The following is a 23263-nucleotide window of genomic DNA, read 5'->3' as shown; positions in this document are numbered from 1 at the left end:
TAATTTCTTGTGCTTGAAATTTTTAATAAATTCCATGTTTGTTCTGTACTTTAATGTTCTGTGCTGCACACAACACTTTCTATTGCAAAGAAGATAGTACATTTTCAATAGAATGTACTGTGCCGCGCACAACACTATCTAACCAAAATACATTGAAGGGAAAGTGTTATGAACTGCTCAAAACATTATGATACCAAATAAACATAAAATTTATCAAAATTTTAAACACAAGAAATTATGCAAATTCCATAATTAAAAATAATTCCAATTTCAAATAATAGCCTGTTATATGTTCTTTTTCAATAGGAATACATGATGGATAAGTTTATTTTGATGTTATCAAGATATAAAATACATGTATCATCAGTTTTACAAAATTTTCAATTACATATCGTAGAATATATCACAAAAGAAACAAAATTTAACAGAAAAACAGAAAACATCAAAATTAACAACGATGACTGGTAACAAAATATATACTCTTAGATAAAAACAATAAAATGCTGTCAATATATATATATGCATACATTTTTAATGAGACATATTCAAATTTTGATTTTAACTTAATCAATATTTTTTAAGAGACCATGTACCAAATCAAAGTACAGCGTACTGTAAAATCTAAAATTTTCCCCAAAAATAAAATTTGTGATTTTACCAATTTGATGTCATTGTTTTGAATGCACCCTCCCCCTTTTACAGTTCTTTAACATAATATTTGCAAAGAAAAATGTCACAGAAAAGACGAAATATTGTTTATTATTCATAACACAAACTACATGCATGTATTGTTTTTCCTAGTCACAGCATGACGTTCAACACAGAACAAAAGCTAACACCTTACCAAAAGTCAACACAAGCCCTAGCAATGGTTTATGTGCAATCCTTTGCTGCATGTGTACAATGCTTATGCTCCATATATTATAGAAAACACACAGATGCATGTAAAATATTCAAATCACAAGACTATACCCTCTACCCATTCTCTATGTAATCATTTATAAAAATTGCCCAGCAACATTCGCATCTCCCAATATATTTTTAATGATGCATCTCAAATACATATCTGACAAAATCTTTTAAAATTTTATAACTTCATACACTTTTTCACACACTTTAAAGTAAATTGTATCCGCTTACATCTATTACTGGTATATAAACTTATTCCTCACCTAACCCTTAATCTAGTCTTTAAGCAATATTTCTGTTCTTACTGTTTGCTCAACACTACTGAAAATTATCCCTTGTTGCTTCAAATCAAAATTTTATTTAGTAAGTATGATGGCCAAAAGTTGGGTTTTTCGGTTTTGTATTGCATGTATTGGGAGGGATCAATTTTCTCAAAACATAATAAGCTTTTAAATCAATATAAATTTCCTGAATGGGTCGTGATCATCATGGAAATCAACTAACAGAAAATCTGCTATTATTCCTGATAAAATTAACAGGTCACATGTTAATGAGTCAAATATATTTTTGTTTGTGAAAATGATAGTTCAATAAACTATGTTTACACTTTAACAAGTCAGTTTTACTGGTTGTTATGACCAGGCATTGGGTTATAAAATGTGTTGGTACGATTATTCTACCTAATTCTACAGATTCCAACCAATCAAAATACTGGATTTGGTGTTCCAAGCACTTGGGAGTACTGATGAAGTTTTATGATGGTAGGCTTTAAGTGTCAAAGAGTTAAATATAAAAATTCCAGATAGTGTCTTACATTGGTTGAATGAATTGAAATTTAAAACAATAACACAATACCAATTTAAAAAATTGTAACGTAACCACACAAACATCAAAATTATGGCACATTATTATTCTAAAATATTATAGACTGCATAAAAAATGGCAAATGATTATAATATACAACTGTAAAGCACTTTAGCATGAAAAAAAAATGCAAACTAATTAGAGCATGTAGCAATAAATTAAAGCATAAAAAAACGTGGCTGAAGCTAAGCAATTTGGAATGAAAAAGTAAAAGCATAAGTTTATGGCAGACTAATCAAAATGTGTATCAATATATTAAAGCAAAACAAGCCTGGCTCAAGCTTAGCAAATTTTAAAATGAAAACAAAATTAATGTTTGCTGAGTAACATCTTTTGATTGTGTCAAAAAGAAAGATATCTGTGAAATTGTTGTTTCAAAATTATGTTGTTGTTAAATATCTACTAATTTTCACATAAAATTTTACTTCATCTTGTAACATAAACAAGTCTAAAAGCTAATATCCTGCAATTTAGAACACATGAAAATTTTAAAGAACTATTTTATACTGTGACCATCATGGTTTTTGCAAGATCTAAATTTTTAACTGACAGTAAGTTTACAAATTTGGATTAAAATACCTTTGCTTTAAAACAATAACCATAAAATAGTAAAACCTGTTGTTTACATAAAGAGAAAACTTAAAATAGACTTAATTACATGAAAATATTTCAGAAACTTTTGTAACGATAAGTAAAATAGCCTAGGTCTTTGATATTAAAACAATCTACAAAATAATGAAGCAAAGTGGATTTTCATATGAATTCATATTTATATCCAGGAAAGAAACAAAAATTAGCATAATTTACAATTTTTCATATGTAGAGAAGCAATATCTGGTTTATATTAAATATTTATAAAAATATCTCTGCAACTAAATTGCTCTGATGTAATTATTACATGTTTTGGGCAATGAATTCCTTAAAAAAACACAGCTTTTTATTTATGAATAATGTCATGATCACATAGACTTTTACCCATGTGTTTAAATATTTCTACAGATATGCTCAGCACAAACACATGGTGAAAGGATATGATTGTTTGTGTTTGAGTAGGACTCTTAAATATTGTTTTGCAAGCGCTTGCAAAAATTGATGTAAAACCGACTTTTAGTGTTTTTCATTTCTGAAAGATAGTTGTCTCATTGGCAATCATACAACATCTCCTTATCTTCATTCTAAAAATAAGGGTATGCAGCTGTAACAGACTGTCACCTGCTTTAATAATTACATTTTATGCGGAAAGTCTTCAAGGTTTACTACAGGTGTTCAAAAATCCTATAAACATTATCAAGGATCCATGAAAAATAGGTCAATATCATAGAAACCCTATCCAAAAGAAATGTTCATCTTACAATCATTATATACAACAAATATAGTTGACCTATAACTTCTATTATCTAGAAAACTAACTCAGACCAATCAACCATGAACTTGAGGTCAAGGTCAACCATGTCAAACATACATGTACATCTTACAAACATACACAGTAAATTTTACCGATTCCTTATAGTGCTCTAAAACCAGACCTCATCTCGAAAACTTAAAATTGACCAATGATCCATGAAAATGAGGTCAAGGAAAGATGAACAGTCTGATTGACATGTACACCTTACAATCATGTCATACAACTAGTATTATTGACCTATTACCATAATAGTATCTGAACAATGTCAAGGTAAGATGAACACTGTCTGACAAAATAACATCTTACAATCATTTTATACACCAAATATGGTTGACCTTGTACTCATAGTATCTAAGAAAAAGACCGTATTACAAAATAAATGACTTATGAACCACGAAAAAGAGGTAAAGGTTAGATGATCCATGTCAGACTGACAATAAGACCTGTTACCAATATACAGTGGTTCTTTCAGAAAAAATACCTATAGCAAACTTAACTTTAAGCATAGATCTATATGCATTGAATTTAATATAGATTATATGACTTTCAACTGACATATAAACTATCAATACCATTGCAGCTGAACTAGCATTCCTATATCTCACATTCTACAACTTTTTGTTGCTGGAGAGACAACAATTATATGCTTTGTCAAATTTCACAAAAAGTTATTAATTTTTGTGGACTGTTTAATTAATGTACTGGTTTAACCAAATAACACTAAAAAAATAAAATTTGAAAGAATGTAAAATATTGCTGATTTCCTAAACAATGTGGATTAAGCATTCATACCATAAAACATCTTTTAAAATAAATAATATATGATAGACAAAATGTTGAGCAATAAGCAGCGGGTGCAATTCATGATGCTTTTCCATTCTTTGGTGATGATGTGATATCAAAACAATAAATTCCCAAGAATTGACATATCTGTTGGCACACTGAAGAGGAGTATCTTATTAAATCTTGTGTTACATATATCTGAAAACAGAAAATAATTATGATTAGTATCATTCTTCTTATTCTAACACCACATTTTATTTTTACAGATGTTTTTTTTTGTTTTAATCCTCTTCGTGCATACATGAGGCTACAGATGTGTTTGTGCCTAATCTTGTTTATAGTTTAAATAAAAAAAAAAGATTTTTTTTTGGTTAAAGAGTATTGATGTTTTCATTTCACATGTATTATTATCTATATAATATCTAAATAATAACAGAAAAAAAACAAGAATGTGTCAATAGTACATGTATGCCCCAATTGCACTATCATTTTCTATGTTCAGTGGACTGTGAATTTGGGGTTAAAATTCTGATTTGGCATAACAAGAATGTGTCCCCAGTACACACATGCCCCATCTGCACTATCATTTTCTATGTTCAGTGGACCGTAAAAATGGGGGAAAATTTGGCATTAAAATTAGAAAGATCATATCACACGGAACATGTGTACTAAGGTTCAAGTTGATTGGACTTCAACTTCATCAAAAACTACCTCGACCAAAAACTTTAACCTGAAGCTTGACCGACAAACAGACGGAAGGACAAATGAACCAACAATCAGACGGACGCACAGACCAGAAAACATAATGGCCATAAATGGGGCATAAAAATTAGGAAGATTATATGAAATGGAACATGTGTACTAAGTTTAAAGTTGATTCAACATCAAATACTACCTTGACCAAAAACTTTAAACTTAAGTGGACAGACGGAGGAACAGAAGAAAGCACAAACAAATGAATGAACAAATGGATGCACAGACTGAAAAACATAATACCCATTGAAGGGGCAGAAAAGTTCTAGTTATATATATATATATAACGCCCTTGCTCTGAAAGTTTTGTGAGATTATGTCATTTGTTTGATAAATTGTAAAATTACATTCAAAACAATCAATTTCGTTTAATGTAATATGTATTTGAAATAAAAAGTTTGATTTAAATCTTGAATAAACATTTTTTATAAAATAAAATGCTTGAACCAGTGGGGTTCATAGGTGTTTCTCTTTTCTCTTTTTTTCATAGAGATCAGAATGTTGTTTTTCTTGTTTGAATTGTTTTTACACTAGTCATTTTGGGGTCTTTTATAGCTTGCTGTTCTGTTTGAGCCCATGCTTTGTGTTGAAAGAAACACTTTGACCAATAAGTGTTAACTTTTAATACATTTAACTTGGATGGGGAGTTGTCTCATTGGCACTCATTCAACATCTTCTTATTTATATTCACATAGCAAAATAAAAATACTCACAAACATAAGCCATAAAACCAAATATTCATTTAATATGCAGTTGAAATATTGATTAAGAAACAACATTCCTGGGCCTAATAATGCTGTGTCAAATAAATTCATTTCACTTTTTGTCATCTGTGCTACCTACAAAATAAGTTCAAAAATTACTTAGTCTTCAAGTCTAAAAATTATTTTGTACTTCAATAACACAATTGCATAGTGTAGAGTAAAGTGGCAGGTTTTTTACAATAAAATTAGACATAAAACATGATAATATGTTTTACATATTTTTAAAATGCATTCCCCCCCACCTTAAAATTGACATTTTTTAAGCTTAGAGATACTTTCAAAAGAAAGCCTGATAAGTGCTGATACTTTTCATAGTATTTGAAAGAAAAAGGTGCCAATGCTAAAAATTTATGAAAAATCTCAAAAGAATAATTTCCCGCCGAATTTAAAACTAGAGGCTCTAAAGAGCCTGTGTCGCTCACCTTGGTCTATGTGAATATTAAACAAAGGAAGCAGATGGATTCATGACAAAATTGTGTTTTGGTGATGGTGATGTGTGTGTACATCTTACTTTACTGAACATTCTTGCTGCTTACAATTATCTCTATCTATAATGAACTTGGCCCAGTAGTTTCAGTGGAAAATGTTAGTAAAAATTTACAAATTTTATGAAAATTGTTAAAAATTGACTATAAAGGACAATAACTCCTTAGGGGGTCAGTTGACCATTTCAGTCTAGTTGACTTATTTGTAAATCTTACTTTGCTGTACATTATTGCTGTTTACAGTTTATCTCTATCTATAATAATATTCAAGATTATAACCCAAAACAGTAAAGTTTCCTTAAAATTACCAATTTAGGGGCAGCAACCCAACAATGGGTTGTCCGATTCATCTGAAAATTTCAGGGCAGATAGATCTTGACCTGATAAACAATATTACCCTGTCAGATTTGCTCTTAATGCTTTGGTTTTTGAGTTATAAACCAAAAACTGCATTTTACCCCTATGTTCTATTTTTAGCCATGGTGGCCATCTTGGTTGGATGGCCGGGTCACCGGACACATTTTTTAAACTAGATACCCCAAAGATGATTGTGGCCAAGTTTGGATTAATTTGGCTCAGTAGTTTCAGAGGAGAGGATTTTTGTAAAAGATTACTAAGATTTACGAAAAATGGTTAAAAATTGACTATAAAGAGCAATAACTCCTAAAGGGGTCAACTGACCATTTCGGTCGGTTTGACTTATTTGTAAATCTTACTTTGCTGAACATTATTGCTGTTTACAGTTTATCTCTATCTATAATAAAATTCAAGATAATAACCAAAAACAGTAAAATTTCCTTTAAATTACCAATTTTGGGGCAGCAACCCAACAACGGGTTGTCCCATTCATCTGAAAATTTCAGGTCAGATAGATCTTGACCTGATAAACAATTTAACCCTGTCAGATTTGCTCTAAATGCTTCAGTTTTTGAGTTATAAGCCAAAAACTGCATTTTACCCCTATGTTCTATTTTTAGCCATGGCGGCCATCTTGGTTGGATGGCCGGGTCACCGGACACATTTTTTAAACTAGATACCCCAAAGATGATTGTGGCCAAGTTTGGATTAATTTGTCCCAGTAGTTTCAGAGGAGAAGATTTTTGTAAAAGATCACTAAGATTTACGAAAAATGGTTAAAAATTGACCATAAAGGGCAATAACTCCTAAAGGGGTCAACTGACCATTTCGGTCATGTTGACTTATTTGTAAATCTTACTTTGCTGAACATTATTGCTGTTTACAGTTTATCTCTATCTATAATAATATTCAAGATAATAACCAAAAACAGTAAAATTTCCTTTAAATTACCAATTTAGGGGCAGCAATCCAACAACTGGTTGTCCGATTCATCTGAAAAATTCAGGGCAGATAGATCTTGACCTGATAAACTCTTGACCTGATAAACAATTTTACTCCTTGTCAGATTTGCTCTAAATGCTTTGGTTTTTGAGTTATAAGCCAAAAACTGCATTTTACCCCTATGTTCTATTTTTGGCCATGGTGGCCATCTTGGTTGTATCAAGTCAGGAATATGACAGTTGTTGTCCATTTGTTTGATGAGTTTTATCTTTTGATTTTGCCATTTGATTAGGGACTTTCCATTTTGAATTTTCCTCTGAGTTCAGTATTTTTGTGATTTTACTATTTTTTATTCTCAAAATTAATGACAGAAATCTTTCATTTTTTCTGCCTTTTTAAATTTTGTTATTTTTATACTGTATAACAATCTTTAAAAACATCCTATTTTGCAAGTTTCAAAAATGTGATTAGAAAAATTACAGATCAACTGACCCAAGACAACCAAAAAAAAGTATGACAAACTCTCAAAGAGAAAAAGCAATCGAGTTGAGATAACCAATGTTAATCTGCTTATCGCTATTTTAGCTTAACTTAGATGTTTATTTTATTGACAATGGCACATGCTCCCTTTAATAGTTTCTAGCGATAATTTTTCATATCCCTCTACTGTGCTGAAAAAGGAAATATTAGTCTGACAGTAAGATCAAAGAAATATTTCATAAAATAGTGATAAATGTGTATACCTACCACTAACTTGTTTGTTATTTTAGCAGCCACTAATCCAAAACAAAGAAGAAAGAAACATGGATGATTTTCATATATTTGTGTTTCTGACTTTTGTGATATTATTACACCTAGTGCTAGAACTAACACAATAGGTAGTACTGGAAATATAGTGCTTGTACCCTGAAAAGTAAAATGATTTGTATAATTATTTTTTAATAAATGGAATGTTATCCGTGAAAATTTGCAAAGACTATAATTAAGAAGGAATCATACAAATGTTCAGTAAATCATGACATTATAGCAAATCATCTGATTGTAACATGTAGGCTTGAAATGGTGTTGACTATGCGATATGGGCTTTGCTCATTGATGAAGACCTTTGATGACATACAGTTTTTAATTTCTGTGTCATTTGGTATCTTGTATCATTGGCAACCATACCACATCTCCTTTTTTTATATTAAATTGTATTTTGTATTTTAAGTCATTGGATTGCAGTTTCATTGATGTAGACTCCACATCTTCTTTGATTCATAATGTTTTCTAAACTAGAGGCTCTCAAGAGCCTGTATCGCTCACCTGATTCTACTTGGGTTTTTGAAATCATATAAAAAAATATAAAATTTGGCTAAAAGTAACAACACTTGGCCAGCACCTCATAAGGAAAGGAACATTAATGCTATGTTTGATTTCATTCAAATCAATGGTTCTTTAGAAGAAGACTTTTGTATGCATTTCCCATAGGGTTCTATGTTAAACCGAGTCCCTCCACTGGCTGCCATTTTGGATGTTGCAATGACAACAAAGTAACAACACTTGGTCAGCATCTCATAAGGAACATTCATGCTATGTTTGGTTTCATTCCATTCAGTGGTTCACTAAAAGAAGACATTTGTATGTATTTCCCATAGGGTCCTATGTTAAACTAAGTCCCCCATTGGTGGCCATCTTGGATGATGGATCGGCTACAAAGTAACAACACTTGGTCAGCATCTCATAAGGAACATGTATGCTTTGTTTGGTTTCATTCCATCCAATGGTTCTCTATAAGAAGAAACTTGTATGTATTTCCCATAGGGTCCTATGTTAAACTAAGTCCCCCACTGGCGGCCATCTTGGACGTTGGAATGGCGACAAAGTAACAACACTTAGTCAGTATCTCATTAGGAACATTCATGCTATGTTTGGTTTCATTCCATTCAGTGGTTCACTAAAAGAAGACATTTGTATGTATTTCCTGTAGGGTCCTATGTTAAACTAAGTCCCCCGCTGGCGGCTATCTTGGATGATGGATCAGCTACAAAGTAACAACATTTGGTCAGCACCTCAAAGGGAACATTCATGCTAAGTTTTGTTTTATTCCATTCAGTGGTTCTCTAAAAGAATTCATTTGTATGCATTTCCCATAGGGTCCTATGTTAAACTAAGTCCCCCTGCTGGCAGCCATCTTGGATGTTGGATCGCCTACAAAGTAACAACACTTGGTCAGCACCTCATAAGGAACATTCATGCCATGTTTGGTTTCATTCCATTCAGTGGTTCTCTAAAAGAAGACATTTGTATATATTTCCCATAGGGTCCTATGTTAAACTAAGTCCCCCGCTGACGGCCATCTTGGATGATGGATCGGCTACAAAGTAACAACACTTGGTCAGCACCTCATAAGGAACATTCATGCCATGTTTGGTTTCATTCCATTCAGTGGTTCTCTAAAAGAAGTCATTTGTATGCATTTCCCATAGGGTCCTATGTGAAACTAAGTCCCCTGCTGGCGGCCATCTTGGATGATGGATCGGCTACAAAGTAACAACACTTGGTCAACACCTCATAAGGAACATTCATGCCATGTTTGGTTTCATTCCATTCAGTGGTTCTCTAAAAGAAGTCATTTGCATGCATTTCCCATAGGGTCCTATGTTAAACTAAGTCCCCTGCTGGCGGCCATCTTGGATAATGGATCGACTACAAAGTAACAACACTTGGTCAGCACCTCATAAGGAACATTCATGCCATGTTTGGTTTTATTCCATTCAGTGGTTCTCTAAAAGAAGTCATTTGTATACATTTCCCATAGGATCCTATGTTAAACTAAGTCCCCCGCTGGCGGCCATCTTGGATGATGGATCAGCTACAAAGTAACAACACTTGGTCAGCACCTCATAAGGAACATTCATGCCATGTTTGGTTTCATTCCATTCAGTGGTTCTCTAAAAGAAGTCATTTGTATGCATTTCCCATAGGGTCCTATGTTAAACTAAGTCCCCCGCTGGCGGCCATCTTAGATGATGGATCAGCTACAAAGTAACAACACTTGGTCAGCACCTCATAAGGAACATTCATGCCATGTTTGGTTTCATTCCATTTAGTGGTTCTCTAGAAGAAGTTCAAAATGTAAAAAGTTAACGACGACGACGGACGACGACGGACATCAAGTGATGAGAAAAGCTCACTTGGCCCTTCGGGCCAGGTGAGCTAAAAAATATATAAATGTCAATAAATAACTCTTAAAACATACATGGAATACAGGGTGTTTTAAAAATATTTGTTGGTATAAAAAAATTGTAAGTGAAATTCTCAAACTTATTATATACTGTGGATTCATTTATTTTTGGTTGATATCAATTTTCCTGGATTGAGGAAATCTTGCATTTCTGTGGATATTTGATTTCGTGATTCGTTGACATTTAAATTTGTGGTTCACCTGTACCAATGAAAACCACAAAAATTGGTATCCCATGAATAGTCATAAATCCATAGTAGGTGGTTTCATCATTTTCAGAGCACCTTTCCGGTGTGCAACAAGTGTTACCATGGAAAAGATTTAAACTTTGACTTACAGCTATTGTAGATTTATTTTTACCACTTCCTCCCTGCATAATGACGGAAAAATTTGATCCGAACTGTACAATCTGTGGCAATATACTAAATAAAATTACCGCTTTTCTTAATGTCATTCCTATAATGGGAATCTGAAAAACATGGAAATAGCATTTAACCTGACAGTTTTCATTATCTGGTGCAAGTAGAATTTGTTTAAGCAAACATCAGCCAAAAAAATAATAATAAAGCCTGTTCACAGATGATAAAAGAAATGTGTCAAATGTCTAATCCACATTTTGTTGATTATCAGATTCCTGATTTAGACTTACAAATGAACATAAACTTACAGGAACAACACAAAGGGTACCAAATGTGGAGCAGGATCACCTGGGATTTTTTGTTGGGTTTGTTTTTCTAAGTTTTGAATTTTCTATGTTATATGGTTATGTTTTAAAGACTATTGTTTGCCTTTGGTTTTTTTCTCCTGTGTTTGTCAGTCTATCTCTGACTAAAGACATAGGTGGATCCAGGGGGGCCCTGGGGGTCCAGGCCCCCCCCCCCTTTCGTGGGAAAAATTTGGTTGATTAGATAGGGAATCACTGAATCATGACTGGAGTGGGCCCCTCTCAGGTCAGTCAGCGGACCCCCCCTTATGAAAAGTTCTGGATCCGCCACTGAGAGTTTGAATTTCCATTGAGTGTCTTCTGCTTCACTTTTGAAGATGAACTTGCAGATCTATGTCTATTTTGGTTTCCCTTATAATTTGTGTATATTTCGGCTACATTTTGTTGTCAAAATGTTATTACAGCAACAGTAAATTAACACAAGTAATGTCACCTATTTTTTATATACATCAAATAAAAACAAATTAACAAATTTGAAAAAACAAATATTTTGAAAACATTTACATTAGGATTTTTTACATTATGTTTAAAAATCTTATTTGTGTATTTGATATTTTTTTATTTTTTTTTTTCCATTGCTTTTGTTTTCTACTGATGTAAACACACTGACAATTATTCACAAATACATTACAAATTACTTGCTGTTTACAACAACTATCATTAACCTATATATTTGCAACCTTACCGTTAGATCCCACAATGTCGACCCAAATATAAAATTTATTAAATAAACAGCTATTATCATTAACTGGGATTCAGTAACATCAAATCTGAAAATAAGAAAAAAAAAACATTTCATAAATTTAATACTGAAAATGAATGAAACTTTCCAATAACTAGAGGCTCTAAAGAGCCTGTGTCGCTCACCTTGGTATATGTGAATATTAAACAAAGGACGCAGATAGATTCATGAAAAATTGTGATGGTGAAGTGTTTGTACATCTTACTTTACTGAACATTCTTGCTGCTTACAATTATCTTTATCTATAATGAACTTGGCCAAGTAGTTTCAGTGGAAAATGTTAGTAAAAATTTACAAATTTTATGAAAATTTTAAAAAATTGACTATAAAGGACAATAACTCCTTAGGGGGTCAATTGACCATTTCAGTCACGTTGACTTATTTGTAAATCTTACTTTTCTGAACATAATTGCTGTTTACAGATTATCTCTATCTATAATAGTATTCAAGATAATAACAAAAATTAAAACCGCAAAATTTCCTTAAAATTACCAATTCAGGGGCAGCAACCTAACAACCAGTTGTCCAATTCATCTGAAAATTTTAGAGCAGATAGATCTGGACTTGATAAACAATTTTTTCCACTGTCAGATTTGCTCTAAATGCTTTGGTTTTTAAGTTATAAGCCCAAAACTGCATTTTACCCCTATGTTCTATTTTTAGCCATGGCGGCCATCTTTGTTGGTTGGCTGGGTCACTGGACACACTTTTTAAACTAAATACCCCAATGATGATTGTGGCCAAGTTTGCTTTTATTTGGCCCAGTAGTTTCAGAGGAGAAGATTTTTGTAAAATATAACTAAGATTTACGAAAAAAATGGTTAAAAATTGACTATAAAGGACAATAACTCCTAAAGGGGTCAACTGACCATTTTGGATATGTTGACTTATTTGTAAATCTTACTTTGCTAAACATTTTTTCTATTTAAAGTTTATCTCTATCTATAATAATATTCAAGAAAATAACCAAAAATAGCAAAAATTTCCTTAAAATTACCAATTCAGGGGCAGCAACCTAACAAAGGGTTGTCCGATTCATCTGAAAATTTCAGGACAGTTAGATCTTGACCTAATAAACAACTTTCATCCTGTCAGATTTGCTCTAATTGCTTTGTTTTTGAGTTATAAGCCAAAAACTGCATTTTACCCCTATGTTCTATTTTTAGCCATGGCGGCCATCTTGGTTTATTGTGCGGGTCACCGGACACAATTTTTAAACTAAATACCCTAATTATGATTTTGGCCATATTTGGTTAAATTTGGCCCAGTAGTTTCAGAGGAGAAGATTTTTGTAAAAGATAACTAAGATTTACGAAAAATGGTTAAAAATTGACTATAAAGGGCAATAACTCCTAAAGGGGTCAACTGACCATTTTGGACCTGTTGACTTATTTGTAGATCTTACTTTGTTTAACATTTTTTCTATTTACAGTTTATCTCTATCTATAATAATATTCAAGATAATAACCAAAAACAGCAAAAATTTTCTTAAAATTACCAATTCAGGGGCAGCAACCTAACAACGGGTTGTCCGATTCATCTGAAAATTTCAGGGCAGTTAGATCTTGACCTGATAAACAATTTTACCCCTGTCAGATTTGCTCTAAATGCTTTGGTTTTTGAGTTATAAGCCAAAAACTGCATTTTACCCCCATGTTCTATTTTTAGCCATGGCGGCCATCTTGGTTGGTTGGCGGGGTCACCGAACACAATTTTTAAACTAGATACCCCAATGATGATTGTAACCAAGTTTGGTTGAAATTAGCCCAGTAGTTTCAGAGGAGAAGATTTTTGTAAAAGTTAACGACGGACGACGACGACGACGGACGACGGACGACGGACGCCAAGTGATGAGAAAAGCTCACTTGGCCCTTCGGGCCAGGTGAGCTAAAAATGAGTTAAACATGCTAAACAAATTTTTTTTTAGCAGTCTACACCGTAGGCATAGTTAGCCATTAGTCCTATGCTACAAACTAGCTATAGTGAAATTTTATTCCGACTAGACAATATTTGCCAAACTTTGTAACAACACATAAAAAAATGTTAAAATATTAGTGTTTGTGCGATTAGTTGGAAAACACTTGGTGCAGACTGGATAGAAAGGATCTGATATAAAAACAACTTTCCACAAAATAGAATTTAAGGTTCTAGAAGACAGCAACAAGTGACGGTTATTATCCTATAAAAGCATCATCAAGAAATATTCACACTTAACATTTCCTGGTTAGAACCACCAACCTTCAGCAGGAGACCTAAGCAATATTTGCTTATAAAAATCTCAAAGTCCAAACACCTTGCTATAAGCAGGGTTCTAACTCTATGTAATATAAACAGTCAAACCTCAAGCTTTCAAAAACATGTTTAAGTCTATAAGTATTTTTAAAATCTGCTTTGTTCCATGTATTTGCAATGAGATAAAATCTGTTGAATTGAAATCTTGCTTAACTCAACTATTTTAGAATTTTCACTCAAAGAAAAAAGATCATTAATTAAACCAAAAATGCTGAAGTTCAAAGTTGTAAGAAAATTTAGAAAAAAAGGATTTTTTTAATAATTACACCTTATGAAAGAATCCTGGGTTTTGATTGGTTGATAGTAAGTGTATTTTTCACCAATTTACTGTTATCAAATGAATATCGTTCATTTTTTAAAGCTGCCGGGGTATATGCAAAAAGGATATGCCTTTTTTACCCTCTCTGTCATTGTATTTGTCAAAAAATACTCTATCCACTGGACGCTTGTAACGTCACAATCATCAATGCATTTTTGAAAGTTAAAATTCGGTGTAATTAAACCTTACGGCTCACAAAATTGAGCATTCTCTCGACTGGTATTTTTCGCAAATATCCCTCCTTAACATGATATATCTGTTTAAAACATACCAACTCAGATATAAAATCTGGTAATGTTGTTGACAATGGAAATGAATTTCCTCAAATAAACCCAGGTAAACCAATTTGTTTGTATAACAGTCTTCAGTTTTCCATATTGTGTTTTGTATATGTTTGTCGTCTTCAAGTCTTTTTTGTTTTTTGCCATGGCGTTGTTATTTTATTTTCAACTTATGAGTTTGAAAGTTCCTTTGGTATCTATCACCTTTATCTTAAAATGCCATGTTTATCTTATTGTTTGATGAGGGGGGATAGGAGGGGTCCTGATCCCGAAATCCCGGGCTTAAAAACACGAAATCCTGAGGTCCTGAATTTAAATAACTTAAATATCGACATCAGAAATTCGAAGAAAAAAAATCCCAGGATCCTGAAAGAGTCAATCCCGAAATCCTGAGCTTAAAAACACTAAATCCCGGAGTCCAAATAAAGGTCATATCCCCCCCCCCCCCCCCCCCCCCCCCCCCCTTTAGATGGTTGAGCATTTGAAACTTTATATTTGTAAAATACTTTTTACCTGGGATTATAACAGAACAGAATACCCATACTTACTGTCCAAATCTTAGTGTTCCTGTTACATATGTCTGCCAGTGGGCCATATAAAATAAAAATATAGCTGCAAATAATTCATACATCATCCAGTCTAAATCTTTTCCCATGTTTAATGCCACTACAGTTGCCAAGCCTACAAAGACTGAAAAAGACAAAAAAAAACTACAGTAAGAAAACCAGTGACACCATTACAATCATGATTTGTAGCTTCATGCAGATTACAAAATATATATATTATTTCATGGTTACAGACTTGCAGGTGTGAGTTGTGTTATCATGCTTATTGACACTGTTATTTTGGAATTTTTTGAAATACTAAGGCTTTTCTACCTCAGACATAGATTACCTTAGCTGTATTTGGCAAAACTTTTAGGAATTTTGGTCCTCAATGCTCTTCAACTTCGTACTTTATTTGGCCTTTGAAACTTTTTTGGATTCGAGCGTCACTGATGAGTCTTTTGTAGACGAAATGCGCGTCTGGCGTATACTAAATTTAGTCCTGGTATCTATGATGAGTTTATTTCCAACATCTTTTTTTATTAATATTGTATTTATCAATGTTAATATTGTGTCATAGATCAAACTTATTCGTTCAGTGTGTGTTTACTTGTTTTTCATTAAATGTCTATTTGATCTTTGATCTTTTTCAATTCATATTTTATAGAGTGTCTTTTTATGTTGTAATAATTACATTAGATGTTTGTTTCATTATAATACGTTATTCTGATTGGCTAACTAGCAATCTCGTGATATTCCTTAATCAATTGCATTACACAATGAAACTTTTCATTCATGATGACACGAGGTCCCACAATAAAGTGCACAGGTAAATGAAATAAAAACTTCATAAAAGGCGTGTTTTCATGATCCTATAGTTAAAAATGTAGTTATAAGTATTGAATGCTTTTTTTTGTAACTTTATAGGGTTGTAAAAGCGTTGACCGTGCGCACATTTTTAGTATGAAGCGCGGAAACAACATGTACTTAGGTCAACGCTTTTACACCCAAATAAATTTACAAAAAAGAGCATTCAATTCTTAAATGTTATTACATCTTCTTATTTACAGTTGTTAGGTGACAAAAGGACACAGAACAGGAGCAATTAAATGATTTAATTTTAATTATATTGATTGCTTTTTTACTTTTTGCTAAGCTTCACGCAGCCTGTGCAAAATAAATCTTTAATAGTAGTCTGGAAAAAAGGGGGGAGATTTTTAAAAAACATATTATCTGATGTTTAGACAAGAGGCTGTCACAACGACAGCAAACCGGATTTATTAATATTTATTTGTGTCCTGGCAATATCACAAGAACCATTACTGATGAATGGTGAAAGTGAAAATCGTCAATATCAAATTTGACCTCCATTTTGTCATCAGTATCAACATCTTAAAATTTGAAAAGCTTAGATTGAATGGTTCATGAGTAAATGCAACGTGAATGGAAACGCCATTTCACAATCTTTCAAGAACCATAACTCCTGAACGGTAAAAGTCAAAATCGTCATTATTGAACTTGACCTCTAATTTGCCATCAGTAACAACATATAAAAATTTCAAAAGCTTTGGTTGAATGGTTCATGAGAAAATGCACGGACACGACTGGAAACACCATTTTTCAATCTTTCAAGAACCATAACTCCTGAACGGTAAAAGTCAAAATCGTCATTATTGAACTTGACCTCCATTTTGTCATCAGTAACAACATATTAAAATTTGGGAAGCTTAGGTAGAACAGTTCATGCGTAAATGCACGGACACGACTGGAAACTCCATTTTTCAATCTTTCAAGAACCATAACTCCTGAACGGTAAAAGTCAAAATCGCCATTATTGGACTTGATCTCCATTTTGTCATCAGTAACAACATATTAAAATTTGGAAAGCTTAGGTAGAACAGTTCATGCGTAAATGCAGGGACACGACTGGAAACTCCATTTTTCAATCTTTCAAGAACCATAACTCCTGAACGGTAAAAGTCAAAATCGCCATTATTGAACTTGACCTTCATTTAGTTGTCAGTAACAACATATTAAAATTTTAAAAGCTTTGGTTGAACGGTTCATGAGTTAATGCACGGACAACATTTGATTAACGCCCGCCCGCCCGCCCGACCGACCGCCCGCCCGACCGCCCGACCGACCGCCCGCCCGCTGTACATCCCCAAATCAATAACCGACATTTTTGTCACAAAAATCCGGTTAAAAATCAAATTGTCAAAACATGCAATACACAGTAATATCAATATCATGAACATAGCAACTAAGAACTAACAAACACTTTTTTATTCTTAATATGTGTTTGAGTTAATAATCAACACACCAAAGCTCTCCATGTTTAATTCTAATATTTGTAATTTAGAGAAGAACTGAAAATAGCTCATTTCAAGATCATTTTATAGATTACATAGAACATTGACATCCCAAAACATCTGTACAAATTTTGGAAGTGAAACCAGGAATATTTTTATCATAGCCTAAGGCTCTTACATATTTATTTTGTAAACATTAAGTCTTATGACAATTACACATAGATAATAATTAAGTCCCTTCCTGTCTTACGTACATCCTCGTGTCCACTTGAAACTATGTACACCAAAGGACAAAAAAATTACATTTAATATGTACTTCTTAACCTAACATATATTATTACAAGCAATAAACTTAAATCTGGCCCTTTTTACTATATATATTATACATGTATTGAAGGGTTCAACAGGTGTATCAGATTGCATATATATACATTAATTTAAGTGTTAAATCCACTTTTTGATTTTAAGGGTCAATTAAATTTGTTGAATTTGTTTATCATTTAAGTAATTGAGTCTTATTTAAATTTAAAACTAGATTTAGCTTTAATTGATGTTGTTAAAACACTACATTCTTTATCATCAGATTAAAAAATGTAAAGCCTTTTATATATGGTATATGGCATCCTATATAGCTAGTAAACAGGAAATTTTAAGATACCATCTCATTTCTAGTAGTTATAGTATCACATCTAATATACATGCAATGAATCTATAACCAAATCATTTCAGAGAGCATCATATTCATGTGGAATAACAACACATTACCCTGGGTAGGGCAGGGAATATATATAAGATAAATGCATAGTTGTTTTTGATACTGACTTATCTGATATCAGCAAGAATACATGTATAGCAATTCCACAAAGGCAAGCAGGCATTCAAGCTAACAAAGTCAGTTTCAAAAACAAAAGCCATCATTCTTTTTATAAGTAATTTGTCTGGTTTTAACAAATATTTTTATATACAGGTATATATTCAAGCTGACGAAGTCAGTTTCAAAATCAAAAGCCATCATTCTTTTAATATAAGTAATTTGTCTGGTCTTAACAAATATTTTTATATACAGGTATATGCAATAAAGTTGATTATCTACTTATCTGCATTTTAAGTTATCAAATTACATAATATACATGATATAATTTCCGTTCTTTTCATAGTAATCATTTTAATAAATCAACTTTTGCACTTTATTTGATCTTTTTTCATTAGAACAATAAAATCTTTTTTTAAATCTTACTTGAAATTTTCAGTATATTAACATTGAAAATAACAAGTAAACAAGAATTTTGCACTGGGACCCACAGAGGAACATACACCCTTTTATCATGTTTATGAAGATTTCCAAATGTTGAACCAGTTACCTAAGAACATATCCCTTCCCTTCCTGTGGCCTTTCAAGTTTTATCCATTAGTTTATGTAGTTACTGATGACAATCATGATGTAAATGACTTTTCAGACCTGATAACATCACTCAGCAATTTTGTACAAATTTCAATTTAAGGTCAGCATCTGTTACACAGCTATCATATTTATATTGATTTGTTTACATAAAATGGACTTGTAAATATCATTTGAGCATTGACCTTTAAAAAAGCTGATTTTTGTCTTCTTTTTCTTCTTCCTTGGAGCTATCATTGTTAGGAACAACACTTATGGCATCAGAGAGAACAGTACGAAATAATTTGTCTGGAAGTCAGCACTTCTGTTTACAAAACTTTGAATTTTTGAAATACTAAGAATTTTCTTACCACAGGAATATATAGATTAATTACCTTAATTTTTTTACAACAGAAGAAGATTACCTTAGCTGTATTTTGCAAAACTTTTAGGAATATTTTCAACTTCATTTTTTGTTTTACATTTAAGACTTTTTAGATTCAAGCATCACTAATGAGTCTTTTGTCATGTTTGTAGATGAAATAAGCATCTGGCATACAAAATGTCAATCCTGGTATCTATGAGGATTTAATCGTAATTGCGGAGACAGAAATATGACTAGAGCATTTCTTTTGTTATTATTGTATAAACATAATATACATGTATGCTGAGGATTCACTATTATTCATGGACATAATGGAGTTCTAGTTTTTCTGGAATTCGTGAAAACTGAGAGCTTAACAAATTTTATATTTTATATTTCTAAGCTAGTATGTAAACTTTGCAAGAAGTATTAGGCAAATTAAATTCTTATAATTGATAATCAGAACTACTATCATTAGAGAATTGCTAGTTTATTCTGCAAAATGACAATCACAAAAAGGCTTGATTTCAACTTAAATACTAAGTGCAGGAATATAGACAATTTTTGCTATCTGATAAATGATATCACAAAGTCCTTCATAATTTATAAATTGATGAACTTTCCAAGTGAAGAAAATAATTCAGAGTGGTCTATTGTCATAATATTTTACCTGTAGAAACTGAGTCACAACCATGATCAAAGAGTTCACCCAGAGGTGAGCTTGTGTTAGTTCTCCTTGCTTGCTTTCCATCGATAGCATCTAAGGACTGGTATAAAAATAAACCTATTGCACAAAGCAAGTAAACAAACCTTGGAGCCTGTAAAAAAACAAAAGATTGTGTAAAATATTTTGTTGAACTACATGTAAACACAAGACTTTTCAGTTGAAATCTGTCAATACTCACTGTAATATGTCTTGCCTTTGAAATCTTTCACGAGCTTTTGATTGGCTTTGTTTGTGGAGAGTTGTCAATTGGCAATCATACAACATCTTTTTTTATTCTTTTGTTGTTGCTGTCAACGACAATATGACAAAGGAAATTGTACACCCTTCCACTATAAATTTTTTTTTTTGTAGTACAATGTATATATATTTTGACACCTTGAAAAAAGAGAGGCACAAGATACATGTACAACTGTACATGCATGTCTGATTTACAAAAGTGATATTCAACCTCATCAATCAAAAACAGACTTACAATGTCATGATAAAAAGACCTGTCACCAGGTACTCCAAAAGGATTGGAAGAGGTTGCTCCTTTAGTTGAGATTCTGTCATGGCTGTTAATTTTTCATTATTTTGGCAGTTAATGAATTATCAATTATGATCTGTACAAAAAAGTCAATACAAAATCTTCCTATTGCATTTAGTTGGAAATTCGAAATCTCTGCATGTCACAAGTTTTTCCCAAATAAACCTTACATGTATATCACAATTTTGGAATCTGTGACACTAGTGCATGCAACTGAACAAATTTGCAACGCTTAAACTATTCACGTCAGACAACAATCGTTTTTCCTACTGGTGCCAAAACATTTTCTCTTGTGATGTCAAAATTTAACGGGAACATGTGTGATGTCCAACAATGGTGCAAAAAAAGTGATAAGGTGTATGTCCAATGGGTTGATCATTCAAACCAGGAAAATGGGAAATATATATACATGTATATCTTTGAGTCAGTAATGGACCTTTTCATGTGAAGTTGTATATATACACAACATTTGTTTTTTGCATAAGATCACTTTCCCATTAATTTCCTATGTCACGAACAAAATTTCACAAGCTTGTTTTTGAAGGGAACAGTAAGAACAGATTGCTCATCCTGAATGTGGATGGAATATTTGCCACTTTTGGGAAAAAATTTGGTTGCTTATATAGGGAATCACTGGGCCCCCACTTATGAAAATTTCTAGATCCGCCAGTGTTTTGCCTCTGATCAACTTTAGATCACCTCTGAATAACCTTCTGATGTCAAGCAACAATCAATTCTTAATAGTGACGTCAAATGTTTTGAATTGTGATATCAGGAACCTGTGAGTTTTAAAGTAATGGCTGACAAATTTGAATACAATTGTAAATGCGTCTATTGACCTTGGGTCAGTCGGTATAATCAACTCATTCATAAAAAAAAAATCAGAGATTTGGGTATATCATAAACTAGTCCAAATAATTATGACTTCTTGAAAGGCTGTTTTAATCTTTTGCTTTGACAGGAATGCGACCATCAATCATGTACATGTAAGACCTCCAATCCATGTAACACTTCAAAAAAAAGAAATTTAATAGCCTTTCAAGACATCATAATTATTTAGACTAACTTTAAACTAGATCTAGATTCATGTTTTGTGTTTTTATGAAAAATAATAATAAGTCATTTACTAATGTTACAAATATTAATAATTAAGATATCAACAAATATTGCTAAAGGAAAGTGAAACCGGAAGTCATATATCAGATGACAACATGACTTGGGGCAGTTCTCAAAGGCTTCTTAAAGATGGACAATCAATGTTATAGCAATATTTACAACTCCTGTTATATGACATATTATGAATGTGAAATCGAAAAGCCAAGGAATAACAGTTGACACAAACAAATATTTTTAATTTCTATTGCGCTACTCATATGATTTTATGAATACATCTGTTTGAGTATTTTGAAACCGCCCCTTTTTAATTTCGGCAATTACTTCGATTTTACTTACCTCCGATTTCCCATCTGGACTGTACATGAACAACAGCGTAGATGTGGCAATATTTAGTATCAATCCAACAACTGTCAACGTGTTTGGTGCCCAGGTTGTTGGAATTCGTTCTACGAGCCATCGCCAGAAGATCTGCATGTACGGTTCCACTAAGGACGTTCCAGTGGCACTATACTTGTGCTCTTTCAACTTTTTCAGCTGTGTTGGCGTTAAACTTTCCATATTTTATATCTGTGTGCCACTAGTTATAACTGTCTTTATCAGATTAACGTTAAAGCTGGTTATAAACACATTGAAACAACGGTTCAAAGTACTTTCGGTAAACAAAACAGTTCACTTCCGGTGACGCATGCTTACAAAATAAAAGTGCCCCTGTACCCAAACGTACCAATCTATGATGATGGAAAAGGCTATTTTTAATATTAGAAAATGAATTCTTATTATTACAAAATCAGTTATCAATATACCAAAATCATTTCTTAATATTAAAAATTGATTTCTTAATTAATATTAAAAATTGATTTCTAAATCACTACCAGTATACAGTAGGATCAATATTAGAAAATGATTTTTTTCAGTTATATAAGAAAAGAAAACAAACGAGTGATTTGTCAAAACTCTTAAGTGGTGGAGATTAAAATTTGTAACTGAAAGTTCTGTTTTTTTTCTATAAGAAAATGATTTTTCATATTTGAAAATTATTTTTTTTAATATTTGAAAATGATTTTTTAAATTTTTTTGAAAATGATTTTCTTAATATTTGAAATTTAATTTTTTAATATAAGCAAGGATTTGTATAGTTATAACTGCTTTAAACTCATATATATATATATTGTCGAGAAAAACTGAAAACGCAATTGCTTTAAACATTGTTAAAAACTTGAAAAGGTCCAACAGACAATTAAACAATCATGAGTACACAAAACACAACATCATTCTATAAAGCCTGATCGAGCAACACGGGGGTGATCTTATATTAGGTTCCCCGGCAGGGTACGTATAACGGTATGTAGATCATGGCAAATCATGCAGCACATGTGACACCACTTGTTAGACTTTGTTGTAAATCGGTACTTTTTAAGAAAACTGTGCAGCCTACAAAAAGGAGTATAT

At 32.3% G+C, this 23263-nt stretch overlaps 1 protein-coding gene across 2 annotated transcripts; it reads right to left on the bottom strand.

Annotated features, from left to right (window-relative positions):
- Nucleotides 1-312: 312 nt before the first annotated feature.
- LOC139481824 (choline/ethanolaminephosphotransferase 1-like) lies at nucleotides 313-22522 on the bottom strand. 2 transcript variants are annotated; one of them, XR_011654702.1, is made up of 9 exons: nucleotides 22151-22493; nucleotides 20116-20263; nucleotides 15395-15536; nucleotides 11898-11982; nucleotides 10826-10957; nucleotides 8010-8168; nucleotides 5428-5553; nucleotides 3865-4159; nucleotides 2273-3763 (listed from the first exon to the last, which is right to left on the bottom strand). XR_011654702.1 is itself a non-coding variant. In XM_071265334.1 (8 exons), exons 1-8 carry the CDS (start codon nucleotides 22370-22372, stop codon nucleotides 4040-4042), a joined length of 1134 nt encoding a protein of 377 aa, XP_071121435.1. In that variant the 5' UTR covers nucleotides 22373-22522; the 3' UTR covers nucleotides 313-4039. The 2 variants fall into 2 exon arrangements, 1 of the variants encoding a protein (XP_071121435.1); XM_071265334.1 differs by having other exon boundaries at nucleotides 313-4159; nucleotides 22151-22522.
- Nucleotides 22523-23263: the final 741 nt, after the last annotated feature.

Source organism: Mytilus edulis, chromosome 7, assembly GCF_963676685.1.
Source record: "Mytilus edulis chromosome 7, xbMytEdul2.2, whole genome shotgun sequence".
NCBI lineage: Eukaryota > Metazoa > Mollusca > Bivalvia > Mytilida > Mytilidae > Mytilus > Mytilus edulis.
The sequence above is the reverse complement of the archived record's forward strand: the minus strand, read 5'-3'. Positions and strand labels throughout refer to the sequence as shown.

Bases quoted from the DNA above. Each gene is read 5' to 3' on its own strand.
- LOC139481824 (XM_071265334.1), bottom strand. From the start codon at position 22,372: ATGGAAAGTTTAACGCCAACACAGCTGAAAAAGTTGAAAGAGCACAAG. The intron at 11,983-15,394 runs GTAAGTATGGGT...TCTTATTTTCAG, and splicing joins GGAACACTAAGATTTGGACA to ATTTGATGTTACTGAATCCC. The intron at 8,169-10,825 runs GTAAGTCAAAGT...TTTACTTTTCAG, and splicing joins AAAATAAATCTACAATAGCT to GGTACAAGCACTATATTTCC.